The following is a 20,277-nucleotide window of genomic DNA, read 5'->3' as shown; positions in this document are numbered from 1 at the left end:
AGATTCTGGCAAAGGATTACGTATCATGTAGAAGCGCACTCAGTCGGGTATCGGTATTGCAGTTCTTTGATAATAAAGAAATTTTTGAATTTCTTGGGCGTTTCAGCTATTGGGCGCACGACAAGAGTGTCTCAGGAACATCAATGCAATATTACCTTGACATGGTAAAAAAAAAATTGTCAGAGTTGGTTTTCAAGCTGCTCCGCTGCCAACCCCTTGTCTTCCGCGCTGTCCGAGGCCACTCCCAGTTGGTATTCCGCGAGTAAATTTTGTGCCCTCAAGTGGCAAACGTCCGTAGATATAAATCGCAGTGAAATCTGCAAAAAGCATTGTAGAATAACAAATAATTATTCTGTTAGTGATTCTTTACTGTATTAATTGTTCCGATGCATTTTTGGTGCGTGAAAAACTTGGCAGCACACAGGCATCTGAAGAGCAACTTCACATTTTCGCACTCCCATTGGCTCTCGGACTTTTATCATGTGCCTGCGAATGAAGCACATCCTTGAGGGATTATGGAAAACTAGAAAAAATCACTTGCTGCCCAGAAAGTATTGTTAGGATTTTCGCAACATGGCAGCACCCCCAATTCTTGCTTTGCGTGTTCTCCGCGCGCACAGGAACTTCTCATGTGAAAGCAAGGTAGCGGCAATATTTTGTTGTAAATCTTATCGACGGTTTGTTTTGATGCTTCGGGGGTAGCTTGCTACAATTTTGATGGCGGTGGCGCGGTTGTCGTGCGAGGTTGCCACGGAGTTGGCAAAGTGCGTCGAAGCATTGTTGCGCACACTTCTGAGCGCCCTTCGAGATCACAGCAGATACCACTATTGTGGTGAAACGATTGCGAGCAAAGATAGCTGCAAAACGCTTTTATCATGTGTGTGGGCGATGCGGAGACAGCTTGCAGAATATAGCGCCATCAACCACCAAAAATGAAGTGTAACAAAGAAGCTGTTTTCAAACAGTCTGCGCGTATATCTATTAAGAAAGGCTAAGCAACCTAACTTTTTTTTTGCATTACCCCATTTCTTGCTCATTCTGAAAAATTTTTTCATAGAATTTGCCCCACATAATAAATGCATTCCCAACTTTACTCAAATCTCGAGAAAACAGTGCATTCATTGCTCGAGTAAATTGGTAAATAGTTTTGTCTTGAAAGCTCCAAGCAGTGCGATTTTAGGGACCGAATTGCTTGTAAGAAAGTTTTTGCAATTGTTCGTGGTTACTCGGAGAGAAAGGATGCAGCACAACACTACCGATGCTGTCCATGCGAAAAAAAAAAATTGAGATAAATAATTGTAGAATGCACCAAGGGCAACAGAGCCTTAGAGCCTTAAATCTGACTGGACGATGAAATGCTTAGGTGCTCGGAGAGCTTGATTTCGTCGATGAGAAGACCTTTATGTTTTTGATAATCTGATATAATTGCCCTGCCGCGGTGGCCTTATGGCTAAGGTACTCAGCTGCTGACCCGCAGGTCGCTGGGTCGAATCCCGGCTGCGGCGGCTGCAATTTCTATGGAGGCGGAAATTTTGTAGGCCCGTGTGCTCAGATTTGAGTGTTCATTAAAGAACCCCAGGTGGTCGAAATTGGGACATTAAACCCCACATATCAATCAATAATCTGATATAATTAGCATTTTCACTTTCAGATCAATCACTGCTGTCATGTGAAAGCCAAATGCCGATCAATGCGACTTCACATAATTTTAATGGTCGTTCTGCTTGGAAAGACCAAGATCTTGTGCTTGTCATAAAAGCATGGGCTCTGAGCTTCATTAAAACACATTCAAGAAGCAAGTCTTGCCTGTACGTCAAGTCTTTCATGCTTGCTCTTGTTGATGCTTTGAAGCACCTTATCAGTTTCAGTATTTATTGCTCTCATTTCGTCGAGCTACTATGCAGTCCTTGTAACTTTGTTCTCATGCCGCGATTTTTCTCCTGGAGAATCCGCAGCCTTGCAACTGGCGGAGTTATTTTCAGCTTTCCGTGATTTGCATCATTTCGAGTGATTGAAGCCTTTGGAAAGTACTTGCGTGAAATACAGGCACATCCTGCAGAGGGTTAAAAAATAATACATTACTATGTAGATCAGCAGGAAATGCTATTCACTAGGCCTTTTTTCTTATAATTTAACAACTGATAAGGAAATCGGAAAACAAGGAAAGTAGAGTCAAAACAAGAAAAATGTTATGCATAATGCGAATAACAGAGTGAACGAAAGTGTTGACGGTGCTGACAAATATGTCAAACATTAGCTTTCACTTTTCTAAGAGCAAGACGTGTTCGTTTAGTTTGATGCTAGATTCCTAGCGATAAAACATTTCTAGGTGTGCACGGTGTTTGCCGACTAAAATGAAATGACTAGGTGTATTTTCTTGTACTCGCCTGTTATATTCACTGCATCTTTGCATTTCAAGCTCTGCACAAGTTCATCCGCAACAATCATTTGTTGCTTCGATTCTTCGGTTGTGGCCACAACAGCAAAGTCTTTTAACATGCCTGCTCCCTTGCAAACTTGCAAAGAATGAGCTCCCTCCAACCCTTGCTTTGCTTCATCAATCGTCCATGGCGCATTTTCTGACCCAACAGTCTATCTAGGTAAAGTGGCGAACCACTGCATTGATGTTCCCACTTTAGTTGATCAATGCAGTTTTTACAATTCTGACAGTGTTTTCATTAACTTCCAAACTAGCCAGAGTGTACTCAATACCGTCATAATTAGGAGTGGAGTGCCCATGGGTTTAGGCACTTCACTTAGTTTAAAGGGGCGATTCTCATTGTTCTCACTGTTGTTTGCAGCTTCGCTTGTCTGCACGGTGTCCTCTTGTATAGGAACCACCTTTTTTCTTTTGTAGGATTGGAGATGTTAGGAAGCCCACTTTTTTGTGGGCTGTTCGGGTACTGGATTTTTTAAAGGTATGTTGGGAGGTTAGGCAATGTCATTGGCCCAGCATAGGAGTAAACGCATCTCTTTTTCAATGATCAGATGTGCACAGTCTCTCAGTATATGTTTTCTATGAAGATGTAGCTGGTACACGGTGTCACTCACATCTTTGCAGTGAAGATTCTGTTTCCACCCACTACACATTTCAGGGACCCTCAACAAAGACAGCTCTGGGGCATCTTTCACTAAGCAATAATTCTTTCACCAAGGTTTGCCTGTAACACTCAGCGTTACATTCATCAGACTACCAGCGGTGCGACACCTGTGGCAACCTGCGCCATACTGCTCTAAAGGGTCTCTTTTGTCTAATTTGCGCCATTGCTGCATCAGCAGGTGGTTTTGGAAACGACAGTAATGTTCACACAGGACACATCGTGAGTGGATATTACGTGATGGTCGCCATCTTGTACACTTGCACTGCTGCAAAATCACCTAATTGGCCAATCAATTATTGGGATTATCATGCGATTGCAGTGGTGCCTTTTCTGGCAAAGAACGAAGGTGAAAAGCACGCCAGTATTACATATCGCCGACAAAAAGTCCACGTGTATGGGATAGCACCACTTTAAAGGGGTGATGACACCATATTTGTGGAATGCGTGTTCTTTGCTGTAAGCGTTTCCTTCAGCTCCAGGAAGCATGAAACATACACCGAGATCGTGTGTTTTCACTAAGTAGTTTAATATTGCTCGACTTATGTGGACCATTTTCGGTTTAAGTTTTGCAGCGCCGAGTTGGGCAGTGACGTCAATGCATAGGTGGCTTGGCCACGTGACCACGCAAAGCTGTGACGCACATCGTGCTGAGTTGCGTCTGCTCACACACGCACGTGCCACACAAGCGCCAGCAAAACAAAAGTGCTGACAGTCGCCATGGCCAGCTGCAGTAGCATCCAGGCTGTGGCAACACAAAAGGCAGCAAGAAGAAAACGAAGCGTTTGTATTTACAATGTATGAACAGAACGTGGACGAGGAAGCCACCTGACGCTACATGCGCTGGCCTTTTATAGGCGCCGATACGCTGAAGGAGCACGATGCAACCCCGCTGTTGGACGTGCGCGGCGTCTCTCGCGGACAAGGACGCATCCAGTGTCTCTTTGAAGGCATCCAACGTCCTTGACGAACGTACTGTTTCGCTGTAAGAAACGCCGACACATTCGTCACTACAGATCTGGTGTGACATCACGACCACTGCCGTTCTGAAACGTCAGTGTTGCTGCATTCTGAAACGTCAGTTTCATTCTGAAACGTCAGTGTTGCTGCACAAGCGATAGGTCTAGATCGTGAAAGCGGGCATTCAGTGACACCTTTAAAAGTGACTTAAAACATATTCTAAACGTTTGTTTTTTCGACCCTTCGTGTGGAGAGTCCTTGCATACAGAGGAAACCCACAACAAGCTTGGGATAGCCTCAAAATTTGGTTGCACCACACCTTTAAGCCTACTGCACGCTGTTAGTAGCTAGCGACTACCTGAAGCGCCGATCGCTACCGCCTCAATCGTTGCGTGGGACCATGTTCTGCTTGCACCGCTTTGCAGAAATGAAAGCAGCTCGCTGTTGTGTACCGTATTTACTCACATAATTCTCGCACTTTTCTTGGCGGAAAACCGATGCAAAGTCGGGGGTGCGAGAATTACGCGGGGAAAACTTTTTAGAAAACGTACAGAGCGAAAAAGAAAACGAAGTGGCCGCAAATTGGGATTCTCACACCAGCAACTAACAGCAAGCTTTGAGAAGTACTAATTAAAGCTTACCTCAACAATAAAAGCACAGGTTCAACACAAGGCAAGGTTTATTTGAGACACAAAAAGTGCAAGCAGTCGAGAATTGGAATACCACACGAAAAGCATGTGGGCGTTGTGGGCGTGGCAGTAGCGTTCGTTTCTCAACAGAAGCCCTCAAAAGGTAAGCGTAGGACGGCAGTATTGGGCTGATAACTATTTAGCAGAATCGTCAGCAGTTTCCTTCTGAAGAAATAAAGTTTACAATCAATCCCAGTTTTCGGCACACGGCAGGCCCAACGCGTCTTGGTGCCTTTCAGATGCCGTCACCAGTAGCGAACACAAAACTCGTATGCTCCGAAAGGATTACCGGCGGCCCTGTTGTCAATGTTTAAATCATGATCTATCACTTTCAACTTGAAAGCAGCCGTGTAGCTTCAGTATCGCCGTATAACGTGACAAGATTACCGACACAACATACAAAACACACCAAAACCCGCACTTGCCACTTTGGTTTGGCTTGGATTGGATTGAATCTCCGTGCAATAATAGTATGCTTGATGCTTAAGAGATGGCACACGCTATCATCATCAGTGGCTGGAACGAGCAGACGACATTATTGCGGCAGTTTTTGGGGGTGCGATAATTACTCGAGGAAAAAAAATCGTATTTTTGTTGGGCGATGTGGGGGGTGTGAGACGTATGCGAGTGTGAGGATTATGCGAGTAAATACGGTAGATGAGCATTGTGGATCACGGGCACCGAGACGGCAGGCGTAGCACACACAATGATGAGGCAACAGCCCAAATGCGCCTCGGCCCGCTGCTATCATTAGGTGACAGCCCAAACGCGCCTCCACCTGCTGCTAGGACCGCTGGAGCATTGCTTGAAGAAAGCTCGCATCGTCGCGTTAATGCAAGATGCTTCTCGCCGCCTCTTAGCATGGTCCGAAGGTAGGCGCAAGCGGCTCGGCATCATGTCTACGCCAAGTAGGCGAAGCACTGCACGCAACTAGCCAGTTGACTATCAGCTCGTTGCGACCGTACCATGTCTCTAAAAAAAAAAGAACTGTCAGTTTTTGCTGAGTGCCAGACGGCGAACATATTTATCACGGACAGCCGATTATGTCCGTTTCGTCACTATGTCAGTCGCTGTGATGCATCTAAATCTAAATGCACAGCTGTTCTCGGGCTTTGCTTCCGTCAGGATTTGAACCTGTGTCCTCAAGCCAAGCAGGATGACACCTCGCCAGCTAGGCTAACACAGTGGGTATGAAATAACGCTAGCATAGACACATTTGTTTAAGTATTACAGATTTCAGAGGGAGCAATGCCAACAGGGAGACCCTCCCTAGCTTTCCCAAAAATAGATCAGCAGCACAGGCAGTCACATTAAAGTCTGATTTGTTTGAAAAGCAGATGGTTATTTTTGTGTAAAACCATGGGTAGAAGTGCGGTACGAATCGTGCCATTCTGCGTCGTAATGACATTTTAGTACTTTTATTTTCTAAACTCAGGTGTGTGCATGCTGGTAGTGTCTATTTGTGCGTCAATAGCTCAAGCACCTGAGCAGAAATGTCATGTATGACATCGTTGGTCGACTGGTTGCGTCATATTTTTTCTTTAGGAAATAATCACAGCATGTTGCTGTCAACCCTGGTTCTGGGTGCGTCAATAGCTCAAGCATCTGAGCAGAAATGTCATGTATGACATTGTTGGTCGACTGGTTGCGTCATATTTTTTCTTTAAAAAATAATCACGGCATGTTGCTGTCAACCCTGGTTCTGGCAGTAGTGATGTAAAATGGTGACGACCACGCAGCTGAAATTCTCGCGCCCCTATGAACACAGCGCCCCGCCGCGGTGGTCTAGTGGCTAAGGTACTCGGCTGCTGATCCGCAAGGCGCGGGTTCGAATGCCGGCTGCGGCGGCTGCATTTCCGATGGAGGCGGAAATGTTTAAGGCCCGTGTGCTCAGATTTGGGTGCACGTTAAAGAACCCCAGGTGGTCTAAATTTCCGGAGCCCTCCACTACGGCGTCTCTCATAATCATATAGTGGTTTTGGGACGTTAAACCCCACATATCAATCAATCAATCAATCACCTATGAACACAGGTGAACTCTTGACACTGGCAGCAATTGCAGTACTTGCCAGGACTGTTGTGTGAATGACGGCATATGTGATAATTGCACACAGATCATCGAACCCCGAGCTGTTGCAGTTAAAATAGACTCTCTCATGTACGCCATTAATTTGTACAGCTTGTGCCGGGAAGTGTTAGCCTTAGATTTGCTTGAAAAATATTAATATTTTAACTCTAGTTAGCTCATGAAGAAATGGAAAACTGAGCAGAAAGCCTGCCCAGTCAGTCATATGATATGGCTCAGCGAGTATGCCAGTGCATACTCACTGAGCCAGGGCATACTTCTCCGAGTATGCCAGTGCATACTCGGAGAATCGCGTGGAGCAAGTGGCGTCTTAAAAGCCGTACTGCTAGGGCACAGGAGCAATGCTCTCATGGTCATGTTGTGTGGCGCAAGCATCAGCTTCCATAGGTCTCGAATTGTACTATGGTGGACGTGGAGTGGTCAGCAGTGTCTATTCTTTGTACCACATTGTTAGCTACGAATGTCCCGACAGTTCTAGCCAATGAATCTGGACCAAAGTGTTTGCAGCAATCGTACTTTCACACACCATGCAGCAAATGAAAGATTTGCATGGCTAAGCAAAGGTATGGTAAGGATCCGTCAGAGAACAACACCACTGGTGCTTCAGAAAGTGCTGATCACCAAGGTGATTGAGAACTGATCATTTATGGAGGGGCAGGAACAGACATAGACAAGGTTGAAAGTGGGAAATGTTCTGCTTGATTATTGGAACTTTAGGCTGCTGGCTGTTCTTAACCAGATGAATGAAATCGATTTGATTATTTTTTTTATTAAAGGTTATAATTAGTTTTATTTTGATAGTAATGCCAAAATAAGCTACCTTAACAACTTGCTTAGTTCATGCTTTACATAGGCTTTTATTGCTGTTGTGTTGTGCTTTCATCCTTATTAACTTCTATTTCTGTTAGTTTCATCGTCTTGCAGATTGATCAAACTAATTTTTTAAGTTGGCGAAAAGCACAGAATGTTCCACAAAAATTTCACCTCATCCTATAAATCTCTCAGAATTTGTATTTGTTGAAAGCAAAAGTCTGTTAATGTAAATGTTGTTAGGATGGCAACAGAAGTACAAGTTTGTTGCTTATATGCTACTCCAAAGCTGCTGCAAACTTTGGAGGCTTCATCTGCCCTTTGTTAAAAAGCACCTCTCTTACTGTGAAACGATGCTTGGTAAGTGAGAAAACGTGCAAAAAGCATAAGCGGGTGGGGATGCCACCTTGCGATTCCCTCGCCAGACACCATGACGTCATAAATTTTGAGAAGGTTTACCGAGTCCTACATTGATAAAAAGGAAGTACATTGTCATCTGTGGGTGCTATAGACATAGTGTACGAAGTTTCAGAAAATTTCTGATGCCATGCACAGCAATTTCAGCACGAAATTTTAAATTAAATCTTCAACCTTGATCTTCTGCACTAATAATGAACTTATGGCATTGGAGTTCTCAGAGTGTAGTTTATCAGTCTAAACCAATTTATGGTTTCTTATTAGTCTCCGTTTAAATAAATTGAAGGCCAGACCACCATCGTGAAACAGAGTTTGTCCTATCTGGAGTAACAGTGTGTAGCGTAACTAGTAATTGTTATCCTGGCAGACGGTGAAGATTCTTAGTACAGTGTGCTGAAAGAGAATTTTTTTTTATCAATTAGAGTGAGCAACAACTGTTTTTTTTGCTGCCAATTGGGGATGCATTGCAGTACAAACAAGGCGGGGTGTGCATGCGCAGCATTATGCAAGTTTGTTGAGTCGAATTTAGAGTCTGGTATTTCCATTTGCATGTAGCATTCATAAGCACTCTTGTAAGTGTGTTTTGTCTGGCATTGTTAGTGACATCGCACTTTTGTGTGAACATTTATATGCTGTAGAGAGATCTTTGAATGTGCACCACATGGAGCACAGGAATGTGCCTTAAGGGCTTTTTTTCAACTTCTTTGGGATGCATTGCAGAAATAGCAGGCGCTCCGCAGACCTTATGGCACCCCAGTTTCGTTGCAGAACCTGGATCATTGGTCGGGCATATACAGTTGCAACTGTAATTCACTTTATGACGGAACAATAAATTTCTTTTGGCATTAGGTGTAACATCTGTTCATTGGATTTTTCGCTTGCACTGGCTTCTACAGTATCCTTTAAAAAATAATCTTCTACATCACTTCTGATGTAACCATTCCTATTTCAAGAAGCGGGGAATTGTGGATAGTAAACTGTTTGCAGCAGCTTGTGGAAAGTCTCTTTGTGTTTTTTGTCAGTCATTCCAGAAGGTATGTTATTTCCTGAAAAAGTAGGTTACATTGGCACCCCTTGTTTATAAATGTATAGCTAAGGTGAGTTGCTTGAACCCAGGACTCTGGTGTCACATCGCAGCATGAATTCATTTGTATTTCTTTATATTGAAACTTGCAGGGAAAGCAAGCAAAAGCGAAGCGTGTTGGATGCCTGGCTTCTCAAAGTGACAACAGAGAAAGCTGGGCCTAGCACAAGCACCAGGTAGCTAAGCTTTTTTGGTCTGCAGTGTTGGTGTCTCTTATTTTGGAGCACCTGTCATGTGCGTGTATTTGTATTAGCCGCAAGATTGAACACTGGCATCGCTGCAGTTCTGGCATTGTGACATCACAGCAAGAGCTCAGCTGCTCTTCTGCCGATGGTCACCTCTTTCTGTGCCAGCTGCGTTTCCGTTCTTTTGCCATAGTATGGTAATTGCTCATTCGTTGGTCTATGCTGATCTGACAAGGTAAAAGAGGTACGCTCTCAATTTCATTGAAAGTAAACTAAAATGTAAAAGCATCAGCAAACCAATGTTCTTCAATTGTACCACACTCCAAATTCTTCACCACCTGCTTAGATAAAGGAAACAGTTCAAAGAATGTTGGAGCCTCATTGGAATGCGGGCACTGTGGCCATGAATGAGCTTGCATTCTTGAGCTTATTGGCGTGACTCAACAATGCAAGTGTCATCACTGCTTTCGTAGTATATGCGACGAATTATGGGGAAAATTTTCAATTGCACAAATGGATTTATAGTCTCTTTCTTTCACCAGAATCGTTTTCGCTGCAGTTTTTGTCATTCATGTGTAGCTCGAGACGAGCAAAAAATCAATACAAGCAGTGTTAAAAGAGGGCATTTTAATGGTGCGACATGATGGGAACCAAAAGAGTCCATGCTGCTACTTTATTCTGCCTTTCCGCAAGGAGGTGCCACATCAACTTTTCGGAGCTATTACAGGAGTTTCCACACCTGTACTGTGCCACTTCACTCTGCGAAGCTGCCTTTGCTGCTCCAAGCTGTGCTGAAATTTCAGCTTAGTGCAATTATTCCCTAACTCAGTTTTTTTTTCAGCTTCTTTTCTGCTCAGGTAGCGCTATGTGCACCCTTTCTCTAGAAAATCTATTTGCATCTTTAACAGCTTGGTATAACTGCACCTTACTAAAAACCACGTATGACATCATGCAATCGTTGTAAATTTTTCATTACGAGGTTTTGCCTTTTGTTGTGGAATAAAGCAATTGTGTCTGTGGCTGGCCTTTGTCACTAGGGGCCGATAACCTGTGCTTTACTCCTTTGCATTTCTCACTTTTTTGCCAGCACCACTACTGCCAGAGCCAGTCTTGACTCGATCACAATGTCCCCATCTACCAGTGATGTCACAAAGGACATTTGTGTTCAGGTCTTGCAATCCAAAGGTGTTCAGGTACAACAGTTCGTACGGAGAGGCATTGACATTGGGTTAGCCTAGACTAGCAGGAAAAGGGTTTTTGCCTTTGGCTCTAGTTATAGCCCACGGAGAAAGGAACGACTGAGTGAGGGTTGCCCAGTCATGAACTTTGGTGCAGCCTGCGGGCTTGGAGAAATTTGGGGCGGAAATGGCGTCTTAGCTCCCGTATTGACTGTGCTCAATAGCAGTTTTGTTATGGCTATGTTTCACCGAACTATCTGAATTATACACCATAACACAGCAAGTTCAGTGTGTGCTACCATACTTCGGCAGCACGTCACACCATCTTTCGTAAGCATGGCGAAGCAACACCCTGAACTGCTGTGCCAGCAGACACTCTTTAATTCAAGTGAAACCTGAGTTCCGCTGTAAGCATGCTTCGCGCTTTTCCACTCCTGAAAATTTGTGCCTTTTTCTTGTGAAACATCGAGAAGACTTTCCTCGACAGTCCAGAATATCTACAGCACCTGCATTGTAGTTTATGGAAGCAACTTTATCAGGTGCATACTATCGGGATTGAAACAGCGGAAAGCGTAGTTTTCGACTCAGTCGAACTGGTGTATGCTTCGGCTGTCACTAAAAAAAACTTGTGCCTTCAGCTGGCGTCACCGTAGCACTAGAAGCCTGCTCCAGCTTGCGCCATGCACCGCATGTGTTTACTATTAGCCAATCATGTCTGGCACTCGGAACACACATGTGGTGGCAAAGTGCCAGCCAGAGTACGATTTTATACTGCTACGGTGACGCCGCCTGACAGCACAGATTTGCCTACCGACAGTCAGAGCATGTAGCAGTTGGACTGAGTCGAAACGCACGCATGTTTCTTAGCATCGCGATAGTACACGGTTAAATTTGTACTCGACGTGCAAAGTGTGTGCATGCACGCATAATTTGTAATAGGGTAATTTCGAATAGTGTCGCACATGCATACTACACTCATCTCTTGTGGGCATCTATTGAGTAATGAACGCAAATGCTACACCCACAGTACTCTCTAACTTAGCGTACATTATTCAAGACTGCCTAATATCTCATATTATTGACATGCGGCCTGCGAAAGAGTGTGGCAATGATTTGGTCTAGCATACTACAGGCGTACTGCACCGAAATTACTGCTGCGAAATTAAATAGCTGGTGTCATGCCTACATACACGCAGTAAGTATATTTATTCGTATTCTTTTATTGGGCTCATCGTTTTTCGTGTTGATTGCAATTGTCCACTAGTGGTCGAGCTCGACGTTTTTCATAGCAAATGGAAATCTGTGCAATCTGGAAACACCCCACTGGCACTATTCCTGCGTCGTGCTATAATCTTCACAGACAATGCTGAGTAACATCTTCATCTTTGACTGATTATTTTCATGTCTAAAGAGGCCAAGTAATCTCCAGAGGACATCACGAAGCAGGAGCTGCGTGAATAGGTGCTTTTTCGTATTTTAGAGACACAGAGACACCACTTGCCATGTTTACGTGAGGTATACAAGTTAAACCTGCTTATAACAAACCTTCATATAATGAATTTCTCGATATAACAAAGTTTATATTCTTTGTCGTTGCTCCATAGAAGCACATATATTTGCGACCTCTATGTAAAAAAGTAACAGTGGGAGACAACATTGATATAACGAATTTTTCCCACAACAATCTAGGAATTATGCACCTCAGTTTGGCACTTTAGTACGAGCATGCAGCTTTCGCGGCTGCCCTGCCGGCGACGGAGCGCGATGCGGCAGCGGTGGACCTGGCAAGGGCGAGCATCACTCATTATTGCGCGCAGGTGAGCGCGGGGCGGGCAGGCTGGGCAGGTGGGCCTGCACGCCACAAGCCAGCGTTGCCGCTGTTCTCGCCGCCGTTGGAGATTGTGTGGTTGTGCCCCCCCCCCCCCCCCCTTTGAAGCAATACACAAAAAATGCAAACTATTTTTGCACGTAGGCAGTGCCAGGATTTCAGTTAGCGTCACATATGTGGGGCCGCACTGCATAAGGAGGGTGCTTTACCAGATAGTTTTCCGTGGTATAATTGTCCGTGTCGTTTGCTCTTTATTTTCGATGCCGTGCGCGGGTGCATAGTTTCACTGTGCGTGCATAGTGTGGCAACCGACGTCAATCAGAGTTCCTTTTTTGATTGAAATAGCAATTACATGGACAGTCTCGGCTGGCATTTTGCCTCCGTCGATGTTATACATCGTATATGTATACGTATCTATATATGAAAACTCAAAAATTTTTTTAAAAAGCCGTTCGCGATTGGCTCCCAGCTCATCACAATGCGCGGACGCGCGCTTCTCTCTCACGCATACTTTGCACTGGAAAGGGGGAGGGGGTTTAGATGCTTGAGCGTGCGCTTATTCTTTGGTGGGGAAAATCGCGTGCTTTCAATCGGAGCAATCACGTTTAGTCGCCCGGTGCACGAAGATCACTTTGCTCGCTGTGCTGAACAGGCGCTGTTTGCGAAAATAGTGTGCTATGCACACACAGCGAAGTAAGAACTGGGGCACTTATTAGTTTGCACTCATATCTGTACTTGGAATTACGTTTCGTGCCTCATTTTTGTTTAACCAGCGTGTTAAGTGTAAAGCGGTAAACGTTAGTTTGCTCTCGTCCTGTGTATGTTGTTTTCGTGCGTTATTTGTGCGTGAGCAGTGCGATGCACTCGTCGACATGCTTGCTGTTCTCAGCATTACATTCCAAGTTGCTATCGCATTCATTGCTTCGCCCTTGCAGCGAAACTAGCTTTTCTTAATTTTAGAAAACCATGTCGTCACCACCGACAAGATGTCAGATTAGGCGCTGATAAAAACTCTTCGAGAGTACGGTGACGACGGATATTCGGAGGTCGACTTGTCACGCGCTTCTGTTTTGATCCTCGGTGTGCGTTCGCAGGCTGGTAGCTTTCGCGATTAGCTAATTAGTTCTGGCTAGACCACGGCGCATTAAATACAATGCAATGAATGTGATAGCGAAAAACTGTAATGTTATAAGAAGTAAGGCTGGCAGCCAACTCTTTTAGATCGGATAAAGTGAAACTCCTACAAAATGCTGGTGTGAGCAAATACGGCTGCTTCAGGGAGAAGTGCTATTTTCACACAGTCTTTTCGCGTTGAAACCACACTGGTACCCGCCTAGATAGCAAGGGCACCAGCGATCGCAACCGTCCTTAAAATCTAAGTTCGTTATTGCTACTAAAGCGATCCCCCCCCCCCCCCCCCAGTTCCTGTGTTGTTTCATGCTCGTTCAAGACGGGTTGTGCGAGAGATGTTATTATACCTGCCAAGTCTCCCGGATTGGTCAGGAGACTCCCGGATTTCTGCCGTTTTTTTAGTTGTATGGTTGTCATGAAAATTTCCTGGAAATCGAAATTTCTGTGCGTGATCTGACCGCATTGACATTCAATCGGCCCCAGGCTTTTCGAACCTACCCCCTTTTATTATGAGTTTAAGATGCGTTCATGTAAACGAACAGTATAATCTCAGTGATACGAAACCGTGGCAGATACGAATTCTTGAAAATCCCCACGCCAAATTCTACAATGTTCATTGGGCCTCGATTCGAACACTCCGAACACATTTCCTAATTGCGGTGAGTGATACGTACTTTAGTACGAAAACCGTCGAAGGAAGGCCGAGAGCAGCGTACTCGAAGCTTCGAAAGTACGCGTGTGACCAACGCATGCACTGTCTTTTGACAGTGCATGCGTTGTGATTGTCGTGTAGTGAGTGCGTGTGATTGTCGTCGCCACAACCGCTGTGGACGAAACCGCGGTCGCTCTTGACACGATCATGTATGGTGACGACGTAACTGACAGAACCCCGAAAGTGTGCGCCCAACCAGTCAAAGCAACGCTGCTTTACGGAAACTCTGCGGCAGACGCTATCATAGATGGCATAAAACGACTTAGTTTTGAAGGCGCATGGAAATTGTAAAATTAACTACCGTTTGCCGCAACAGCCGTGCACGAAACCATGGTCGCGGCGACGCGATAGCGATCTATGAGGTCCGACGGCACGCAGCGGTAGGTTAAAGGCGGTAAATACGTAAAAAATAAAAAAAGTTACAGTTTCGCCGCAAGGGCGAAACAATAAATGAGACAGCAACGACTTGGAATGTAACGCTCAAAACGGCAAAGAGACCGAAAGGTGCAGCGCGCTGCTCGCACACAAATGACGCATGAAACTGATACTCGCAGGACAAGAGCGAACTAACAACTTTTACCGCTCCACATGTATTGCACTGTTTAAACCTAAACGATGCACGATACGTAATCACAGGTACAGATGTGTACAAACTAACTAGTGTCTCAGTTGTTATACCTCCCTGTATGAAAACTGCGCTGTTTTCGCAAAAGCGGCCTTTGCAGAGACCGACGTGACCTTTGTGGCCCCGGCAACTAAAGCTTTCATTTCAGTGAAAGCCGAAGGCACATGATTGCACAGGTATCCATCCATGGGGCAAAGTACAGGCGAGAGGTAAGCAAGTGTCGGCGCATCGCGACAAGCTCGGCGGCGAGCGCGAGCAACTTTTTTCTTTGAGTGTTCATATATACAAATACGTATACATATACGGTGAAGAATGGTGGTGGTGGCGTCGGCAAAAAAAAAAAAAAAAAACCGCCTGGACCGTCCATATGATTGCTATTGCAATAAAAAGGGGCCAGACGCGTTTTGGCGTTCCTGCCAAAAGAATCTAGTTGTGAGCAAAGCTTTGACCCGCGCTTTTGCGGCAGCCAGCTGCGCCGTCCCGTCCGTTCACGTGTGTCCCAGGAAGACATACGCGAGTTGTTTTAACTGAAATCGATTCTGCTAGTTGTGTTGATCCTTTGAGACTCTCACCTTAGTAAAAAACTCTACCCTCGTGTGTTCAGCGACTCCTAGGCACTATAAAACCACAACGCTGTTGTTGGCGCTTGTGATTGATACCCCCTTCCCACCCTCTTTGGTTTTTCTGCTGTTTTTTTTTGTTTGTTTGTATGTTCTTTTTTTGTGCCCCCCCCCCTCCCCGTTGCAGAAATCTCCCGAATTCAGAATCCTTGAACTTGGCAGGTATGTGTTATGTACTATCTAGGCGATAGGATGGGCCGACTCATTTGATTTCCACTTCAGCAGCGCTCCCGTGCTTTTACTCGCTCATGAAAGTTACGATGCACGGGGGCATGTTACCGATTTGGACTTATCATGGAACATGGCAGCAACAGCAAAAACCCGCTGAGAGTGTCCATATAATTGCTAGTGCAGTTTTTATTGTAAAATAAGTGTTTTGGGTTAGCTCTGCCTTCAGTCCCCCATTTGTTTAATATGTGCATTTAATTTCCGAATTTTCGTACTGTACCTACATTTAACTAAACTAAATTTTCTTTATAAATTTTTTGCAAATTTATTGATTTCATTATATCCAGGTTTAACTGTACGTTCCTTTGGCAGTTCAGAACAAAATGGTTGTCTAGGTGCGAGAGATAAGTGGCGAGAGCCTAGGTGCGTGGGTACGAGATAAACATGCTCTGGTCTATACAGTTGAATCCCGCTGTAACAAATTCCTCTGCAATGAAATTTTTGCCACAACGAATAATTTTCGATTCCCCATCAGCCGCCCATAGAAAACAAGGTAAAAATTGTCTCGTCACAACGAATATTTTTCCTTGGTATTTCGGCTTTAACGAAGTTTTCGCAAGTACTGTCCCATAAGAAAAAGGAACTTTCTTCGGATTGCCGCGAAATTTTTACACAAACTTGGCCATTTATCCATAGCTTGTGACACCGAGAGCGCATGGCCGTATCGCAGCAGCCGTGTTTTCATCAGATGAATGCTTTTTGCCACGACTCGCACACGTCGCTAAATTTATTGCTATTGAAATGCTCAGTGACAGCTCTCCCATTCGCCATCATGCTGCCGGTAGATTTGATGCACATGCTAGCCGCGGCACAATCATGAGTGCCTGTGATTGCACCCAAAGTTCATAACAACGCCCCCCCTCCCCCCCTTGCGTTGCTAGTTCCTTCCGGCTTTTTGAAGATGGCCAGCACGTTCCTCTTTGTTTTAGTAACAATCGATGGCACGCCTGGCACACATGGTTATGCTATTGCATCTGCACTCTGTGCAAAGGAGGTAGGTCGGCTCTTTTATTCAATTGTCCAGACAGTCTCGACTGGTTTTTTGCCGTCGCCACCCCCATTCATCATAAATGTATACGTATCTATATATATGAAAGCTCAGAAGAAAAAAAAAAGGCTGCCCGCGCTTGGCGCCCACCTCGTAACGATGCGCGCTTATTTCCCACGTGTACTTTGTCCCGCGATTGGGGAGGGGGGAGGGGTAGATACTTGTGCTTGCGCGCTTATCCTTCAATGGGGAGAATCGTGTGCCTTCGGCTTTCATCGGTACAATTGCGTTAGTTACCGGGCACAACACAAACGCCGCTTCACTGGCTGCTCAGGCCCTGTTTGTGAAAAAAGCGCGCTTTTCATACACAGCGAAGTATAACAACTGGGACACTTGTTAGCTTGCACTTATTTATACTCGTGACTACGTTTCGTGCGTCGTTTATGTTTAAACAGCGTGTTAAGTGTTGAGCGATAAACGCGTTATTTCACTCTAGTCTTGTGTATATTGTTTTCGTGAGTCATTAGTGCATCAGCAGCGCGCTGCACATTTAGATCTGCTTGCCGTTCTCAGCGTTACATTCCAAGTTGTTGCTGTTGCACTCATTGCTTCACCCTTAATTGCAGAGAAACTGCGACTTTTTTTATCTCTGCTTTACCTGCGTCCGTCACCCCTGCTCGCGTGCTTTTGCCCTCTTGTAAAACACACGATGCGGGGGGGGGGGGGGGGGGGTGATATTGATTTGAATATTACACAAAACAAGCTGACAACAGCCCGTGGCATAGCCAGGCAGGTGGAAAGGGGGAACTTCGAGAACATGCTCCCCTTCCCCCCCCCCCCCCCCCCCGAAATATTTCTTGCCATGGCGTATATATAGCTCAATGTTACCATTTGCATGCTCCCCCCTTCAGATTAACGTGCACCCCCCCCCCCCCCCCCCAATTATATTTTACCTACGCCCCTGGCAATGGTGAAGACCGGTCAAGAATGTCCTTGTAACAGCTATCGCATTAAAAACATAATTGTTCTTGCCTTCTAGTCGTCTTAGGCATGTGCATAAGGTACCCTGTCAGGTATTTTCTTCTTTATGCACTGCTTTCTAGAACACAACAGTGGGATTTTGGAGTATAGGCAGAATGCCCTAGCCACATAAAACATCGCTGCAAAATGAAAACAAAGTTTGCTAAATCTTGTAGTTTCAGCACACAGAGTACCGAAAGAGCTTGGCTTTATGAGACTAGCTAAGTGACATCATGTTAAGCCCAGCAGTATAATCAGTTGTGAAGAAAAATAACCTTTCTATATCCTTGGAGTCAAAGGGAAATGCAGTTGCGACTGTGTGTATCTCTAGTGTTGTACGTCACAGCATTTGTCTATCATATATACTGATAACCACATAGGTGTATAGAATATTCTTTCATGAAGTACAATTTTATTCAACCAGTATTGTGTTTATTTGCTACGAAAATAATCACTGGACAAATTTTTTCAGAATGGCCAACATAATGATGCCATTATTTTTGCATCATCAACTAAAATAGGAAGTGCTCCTAAGATGACTAGCTTCAAAATATTTGAAATGAAGAAATATTTCTATCTCTTCACAGGAGACAAGAGCCCCAAATTAAATATTCATGTCCTTGAATGTAAATGCAATTTGCTTCTCCGCCAAGTTGTTAAGCTAGTGGCTCAAGATTGCTCCAAATTGAAAAATTTTGCTGCTCTAAAGTGCTTCAAAATGAAAATTTTGCTGCTCCAAAGTGCTTCGAAATGAAAATTTCTCTGCTTCGAAAATTGCTCTAAATTAGAACACCTTGGGGGCATCACTGTGCCGGTGGATTTGGTGTGCATGCGGGCGGCAGCAGAATCGCGACCCTCAAGAAGCCCCGCCATATGTTGGAAACGTTGGAAACGCTTGCCTTTTCATGCAGGCGTTGCTTTATCACTGCAGTGTGGTAAACGCTACAGTCCTTAGAATTGCTTCTGTATGCCTTTTCTCGTATAAAGGCACACAAACAGAATACTGACGTGTTATGGTGCCTGAGAAATGCCCAATAATCACTTTTTAATTGACAATCACACATGTATGACCGCTAATTTTTGAGCTATATTGGTGGGTGCTGTGGATCGGGTCTGCCGTTTGGGGTACAATTTGGTGTCATTGAGGGTACGTTAAGGCCGGAAAAATGGACAAATGTACGGACAGAGAGACAGACCAAAATTTTTGCGTCGGAGGTCCTCAAGAAAGACTATCATCTTTAATAGCAAAGCACTACCTGTGTGTTGTTTTACCCAACAAAACTATCGAGTGATCGCCAGTGCCCGGTGTGCCTGCTATTACCCTCTGTCCGTACGGTTATTTGCACAAGAAGCTTGTTAAGGTGTACCATCTCTCATAAAAGAAAGAAATGGTGCTGCGAAAAATGTGGCGGCATGCTTTGTAAGAACTGTTGGTGCTTCAACAAGCTTTAAATGCCAAGGTAACTTTAATATTAGTTTGGGAAAAGCCTAGCTTTGCTTGCTCAATGTTATGTCATGAGCCCAGCGTACTTTTGAAAGTACAGTATTATAACCGCTGAAGAATTAAATGTAACTCTATAAAAATTTGCACCTGCATTTGTGTACTGTAGTTTGATAATTATGTATGCTTTCAATAAAATGCAACCAGTAGTTCCTGTATGGGCCATAATAGGTTAATTGGTTTTTCACTAGTTTTGGTCTAGAAAAGGTGTCAAGTAAATACATAGCCCTACTTTTAATTATGATCCTTGCTGAAACCTCTTGACTGCTTTGATCTTGTGCAGCACACGAAGCCAATCTCCTTTGAATGCTGAACCAAAGGACGAACCTGCACTGCAGGTGAAGGAAGAGCCAGGGCCACAAGGAGCAGCGGTACAAGTCAAGGAAGAGCCAGGGGTTCAAGAAGCAGCTTCAGAAGAAAAGCAAGAAGGAAGTGCTCAAGGAAAAGAGGCACCAGTGCAGCAGCCAGCAACTGAAATGAAAGTGGAGGCAAAGGAGCTAGTCAATGCTGAATCAGTTATGCAACTGAAGGAAGAGGGAGGAGCACAACAACAAAAGAAAAGGCGATTGGACTGATAGGAAAATTGTACAGTTACAAGGTCACATCTGCAGTCATTTGTAGCTCTCTTTTTTTTTAAGCACTTTAATGCAGATCAAATGCCTGTGTTTAAATACAGTGCATAAGTTCAAAGTACCTGAATAGTATAATGTCACTGTGATAATTTTATTTTCATGACAGCAAGAATTGTAAGCCCCAGTCATTGCATAGTTCACGCCAGTAATGTGACGTTATGTATGAATATTCTTCATGAAAAATATTACTACTATAATTTTTAGTGCACTACAGTTTTTAGTACAGTGTGTTTAAATAAATTTGCATTATTGTTTTATTCCAGTGGTCTTGTTTTATTGAGGCATTTTTGTCACTTTTGCATAATACAAAAAGTTTGAATGCAGTTTCATTATAACTTCATGATGTCAGAAGTCCTGCTAAGTGGTGATTGTAATCACTGAGGTGTGCACATAAAAAATGGCAGCGAACATAGCTGAAGTATACAATTTATGTAAAACCATTGCACTACACTACTCTCTTTTAAAAAAGGCAAGCATAATTACAA

General features: G+C 44.3%; 1 protein-coding gene across 10 annotated transcripts in view; it reads left to right on the top strand.

The window, feature by feature from the left end:
* The window catches only part of LOC119160933 (abasic site processing protein HMCES), a 156,388-nt gene extending 136,339 nt beyond the window's left edge, over nt 1-20,049 (top strand). For all 10 annotated transcript variants that reach the window (XM_075880398.1, XM_075880400.1, XM_075880404.1 and 7 more), the window contains 2 exons: nt 9,237-9,320; nt 19,444-20,049. In XM_075880398.1, coding sequence (XP_075736513.1) covers nt 9,237-9,320; nt 19,444-19,735 — 376 coding nt within the window. In that variant the 3' untranslated portion in view covers nt 19,736-20,049. The remainder of the gene's footprint in view (nt 1-9,236; nt 9,321-19,443) is intronic.
* The last annotated feature ends 228 nt before the right edge of the window (nt 20,050-20,277 follow it).

Source organism: Rhipicephalus microplus, chromosome X (assembly GCF_043290135.1).
Source record: "Rhipicephalus microplus isolate Deutch F79 chromosome X, USDA_Rmic, whole genome shotgun sequence".
Lineage (NCBI taxonomy): Eukaryota > Metazoa > Arthropoda > Arachnida > Ixodida > Ixodidae > Rhipicephalus > Rhipicephalus microplus.
This window is presented reverse-complemented; position numbering and strand designations above follow the sequence as displayed.